Below are 4,520 nucleotides of genomic sequence, written 5' to 3' on the forward strand. Positions count from 1 at the left end.
TCTCCTGCAGAGAAGCGGCCCCCTGGGGAGTGTGTGTGCGGGATCCCTTGGGGGCTGGCCCCTGGGTGGAGGTCGGAAGCCAGTCACCCCTTCGAGGGAGCTCCCTCTTGGGCGAAGCCCCAGGTTTAGGCCGGGGGGCCTTTAGTTCTTCTTCCCCTCTCTGCCTCGGTAGAATGCCAAGGGGGGGCTCCAACCCTCTGGGGACCCCCCCACCCTCTTTGGGGTGTAGGGAAGACAGCACCTCCCTTCTCCCCACGGCCCCTTCTCTCTTCTCCCCCTAGAAACCATCATGTGACTTTGGACCTTCTGTGCGGTTCCCACCCAGCGGACCTGGCGTCCACCTCTGTAACTGGCAATAAACATTAGGAGTGGCCGCCGTCTCCGGGGTCCTTCCTTTGGCTGGGGGACAGGAGCCGGGCTCCGGGGGCTCGATTAGGAAGAAGGGAGGCTTCCGACTCCTCCAGAGCCCCACGAGATCCGGGAGCCGGTGACCGTCTGCGGCTGTCTAGCGGCTAAAACACTGCGGGGGCTGCCCTGGGCCTGCGGCCTCGTCTAGAAAGGCGCCTGGCACCGCGGACCCACAATCCTGGTGCAAGGACCAGGCCCAGGCCGGATGGATTTCTGTCCTTTAATAGCCTCCGAGCCCTACAGAGTGGGGCTCTCGGCCCCCCCGCCCCCCGCAGGCCTCTCCTTTCACACAAACATTCGTTCGCTCCGGCGTAAAAATCATTTTTTTCCACAGAAAAACAAACCGCGATTGATTCTAGGTGAGGTTGGCCGTCCCGTCCTAGTGCCAGGGTCGGAGGTCAGGGCAGCCCTGGGTGGGGGCTTGGGGGAGGCCGTGGAACCCCTCTCCTTGGGGAGCTCGTAGGCATGCAGGAGTGGAGCTAGCACCGGCCTCGTGGGAAGGCTCGCCAGGCCCGATCCCGGCTGGCCCAGAAGGAGGGAGGGGGCCGGGCCCACGGCTGGTCCTCCCTGAGGGGGAAAAGGAGGGACGACAGGGAGGGAGACTGGTGACCGGAGGGGCTGGCTCGGGGTGCAGAGCTCTGGAAGCTAGGCCGGACACCCCGAGGGACGGCTCGGGCCCTCCCCCACATCCGTGTCGGTCCCTGCCAACATGACACAGCTCAGCGGGCCCCCAGCGACCCAGGACGCCGGCCCAGTCCTTCCCAGCAGGCCCGCGGGGGATGCTCTTCCTCTACGGAGAAGGGGCAAAAGGGGGGGCAGGGAGGGGGGCAGGCCCGCCGCCCGGGTCACCCTCCCCCGACACTACGAAGCCGGTGGCGAAGCCGCCAGCCTCACGCCTCATGGGCGCTCTCCGGGAAGAAGAGCTCCCGGCACCGCTGCACCGTGTCCTGGGGGGAGACCACGCTGTGGCCCACCGTGCGGGGGTCGTCGTAAATCTCGTAGTCATTTCCTCCCTGTAGAGGGAGGGGGCAGGCGTAAGACAGGGGCCCACCTCCCCGGCCTCTCTGGAGGATCCGGGGCATTCCTGGGGATCTGGTGAGGGAGGCAGGGGGCCCGGGGCAGGGGGCCGATCCCCAGAGGGCAGAACGATGGCAACGGGGATGAGGGAGGGCTCACTGGGATGAGTGCCCTGTTAAGGGCCCCCCCACTCCCTTCTGCCTCTTTGGGCTGGAGAAGAAGGAAAATTCCCTGAGTGTGAACTGGCTCGAGGGGGCTGCCTTAAGAGGTAGCCATTGGGGGCAGCTGGGTGGCCCAGGGGTTTGAGAGCCAGGTGTGGGGAAGGGAGGTCCTGGGGTCCAACCGGGCCTCAGGCACTTCTTGGACAAGCCATTTGACCCCCGTGGCCCAGCCCTTCCCGCTCCTCTGCCTTGGAGCCAGGACACAGCCCTGAGTCTAAGACGGAAGGGAAGAGGCTAAAGAAGGCCCTGGCCACGGGCAGGGATGCCAGGGGGGCGAGTGAGGGTCTGAGGTGAAATCTCAGCTCTGCCACGACAGCCTCATGGCCTTGGTAAAGTCACTTTCCGGGGCGGCCCGAGGACCTCTGGGGCCCCGTCTCCTGGCAGCGGCCTAACCCTGGCCAGTGGCCGGGCCGGACACTCACCGGGCTGGTCTCGTTCCCAAAGAAGTGGATGGTGTCGAAGCTCTCCTGGTCCAGGCGGTCCAGGCAGTAGCGCTTGTCCCAGCCCTCGGGGAACACGTCGAAGCTGATCATGCCGCCTGAGGAAGCGGGGAGCTGTTGGGGTGCGCGGTGCCCCCCCAGCCACGGGCTGTGCCCCCCTTTCTGGGGACACTGGAGGCCTCAAGGCCTCCCTTTGGCCCTGAGAGGCCCGGGAGAGCCCTGCCCCGGGGAGACGGGGGAACCCTGGAGGGAGCCCGGCCCACACACCTCGGGAGAACCTCAGCCCCTTGCCGGCAAACTCTGTCTTGAGGGCCTCCACGAACTTCTCCCGGATCCTTTCTTTCTGGAAAGGGAGCAGAGGGGAAGGCGCTGTTGGAGCGGCCGCGGCGGGCACCCTGGGGGCCTCGGGCTCTTTTCCGGCTCTCTCTGAACCCCGGAGGCCAGCCACACGGCCATTCGCGTCCCCCTGGTCAGACAGAGGGTCCTGGTCCTGTCATGGAGCTCCAAGGGACTTAACAGAGGAGGAGCCCGAGGCCTCAGGGCTCAGTGCCCAGGCCAGGGCCACACGGCTGTCCTGGGCTCTCCTGGCCCCCGGCCCCTAGAAAAGGTTTATCTCAGGTGAGTCTGCCTGGGGTTCACCCCAGAGGCAAGAAGGGGGCGCACGAGAGCCCTTGGACAGCCCGGGACAAATGTCTCCCTAGTCCTCCCTGGGCCTCCCAGGACGCTCCAGGCCGGGGAAGGCCCCCCACTGCCCTCCCAGTGGGCTGGGCCTGTCCTTTGGCCTTGGAGCCCTTCCGGGCAGGGAGGAGGAGATGGCCCCGCTCTCTGCCCCAGAACAAAGGAGGCCAGTGAACACCACCGGCCTCAGCCCCCAGCAGGCGTTAAGGCCGGGCTGCCTCCGCCTGGGGTTTTCTTGGCAAAGATGTCGCACGGGTCGGCCACGTCCTCCTCCGGCTCATTTTCCAGATGAGGAAAGTGAGGCTGCTGCGGGGGCGAGACTCGGGACGAGGAGTCGTGCCGCCTCGGGGCCTCGAGCTCTATCCTTGGTGCCGCTTATTATTTGTGCCGTCCTGCACCAAGAATCTGCCCTCCTGCCTCTACAACCCCCAAAGGGCCCCAGAACCTAACCCGCGACGGCCTCCTACAGAGCCCGGGGCCTTGGGTTCAAATCCCGGCCCCTTTCCTGACGCGAGGATCGTCTGCGGTCTGGACACGTCGCCTCGGCCACAGAGCTGCCCGTAAGGAGCAGCAAAAAGCCAGGCTGCGGGTCCCCCTCTGCCCCTTGTTTCCTCCCCGCCTGGGGTCCCCCATCACCTTGTCCAGCTCCGAGAACTCAATCCTCTCCTCCAGGGTACAGCTCCGGCCGATGGGGGACACGTTCAGCATCCCGTTCCGGAACTCAATGAAGGTCCCGCTGCAGACAGAGGCCAGAAAAAGGATAGAGCCGGAGAAGCCCCGAGTTCCAATCCAGCCCCAGGCACGTCCCGGCTGAGGGTCCCCGGGCCAGTCCCGGCTTCTGCTCGCCTCCTCGGTCCAACGAGGGTGAAAAGCGAGCAGGGCTGGAGCCGGCCCGTCCATCCTCCCGCCTCAGCCCTCCCAGGCTCGCATCTCCCCCCAGGCCAATGGTGGGGGCCAGCGGGGGGCCTCACCGCTTCTTGGGCAGCTTCAGCAGCGCCATGTAGTTGAGGCAGAAGTTGATGAGGTCCTGCAGCAGCTCCTCCCCGAGGTGGTTCTGGATGGTCTGAAGCCCAGCAGTGGGCAGAGGGGGCAGGTGAGGAAGTGGGGGGGGGCTGCTCCGGTCCTCCCACCGCTCAGACACCCGCCCCCCCAGGCCGCATGGAGGGGGTGGATGGGACCCCCAAGGGGGGAGGCAGACCCAGAGGGAAATGCCGGGGTACAGTGGGGGCGGCCCACCTGCTTGGAGAGCAGCCGTCCGTTTTTGTACTGCACCGTCCCGTTCTCGGCGAAGACGTAATCGAACTTCTCTATGACTTGGGGCGAGAGTGGAAGGGGCGCCGGTGACCCGAGGATCTCCTCCCATGCCCTGCGCCCCCCCAAGGAGCACCCCGCTTCCTCACGAATCCGGGGAGGCTCCCCAAGTGCCGGCTCTTGGCTCAGAGAGGCCTGGGTGCCTCCCTGCCCTGCCCCCTCGCGTTGTCCACCTCGGCACGCTTGCCCCCAGCCCAAGCCCAACCAGCTCCTCCCGGCCCGGGGAGGGCCTCACCCTCATCGCCCTCGCCCAGCTGCTCGGCGATCTTGGAGTAGTCCGAGCCGCCCACCACCCCGATCTTCACGCGGCCTCGGAGCTCCTGGAGGAAGGCCGCCACGTCAGGGTCGATTTTCTGGGGGAGAGAAGAGTCTCTCACAGACAGGGAGACCATGGGGCCCTTGAGGCAGGTGGGGGGCCCTTGAGGCGGGTGGGGGGCCCTTGAGG

General features: G+C 66.5%; 1 protein-coding gene across 1 annotated transcript; it reads right to left on the bottom strand.

Annotated features, from left to right (window-relative positions):
- Positions 1 to 614: 614 nt before the first annotated feature.
- Positions 615 to 4,428, bottom strand: PMM1 (phosphomannomutase 1; the record flags this gene model as incomplete). The annotated part of the gene is made up of 7 exons (XM_044684534.1): positions 615 to 1,421; positions 2,069 to 2,184; positions 2,354 to 2,429; positions 3,401 to 3,500; positions 3,736 to 3,827; positions 4,001 to 4,077; positions 4,311 to 4,428. Coding segments are annotated over 7 exons (702 nt in total), but the record flags the coding sequence as incomplete, so codon positions are not given.
- Positions 4,429 to 4,520: the final 92 nt, after the last annotated feature.

Source organism: Gracilinanus agilis, unplaced genomic scaffold (genome assembly GCF_016433145.1).
Source record: "Gracilinanus agilis isolate LMUSP501 unplaced genomic scaffold, AgileGrace unplaced_scaffold52573, whole genome shotgun sequence".
Lineage (NCBI taxonomy): Eukaryota > Metazoa > Chordata > Mammalia > Didelphimorphia > Didelphidae > Gracilinanus > Gracilinanus agilis.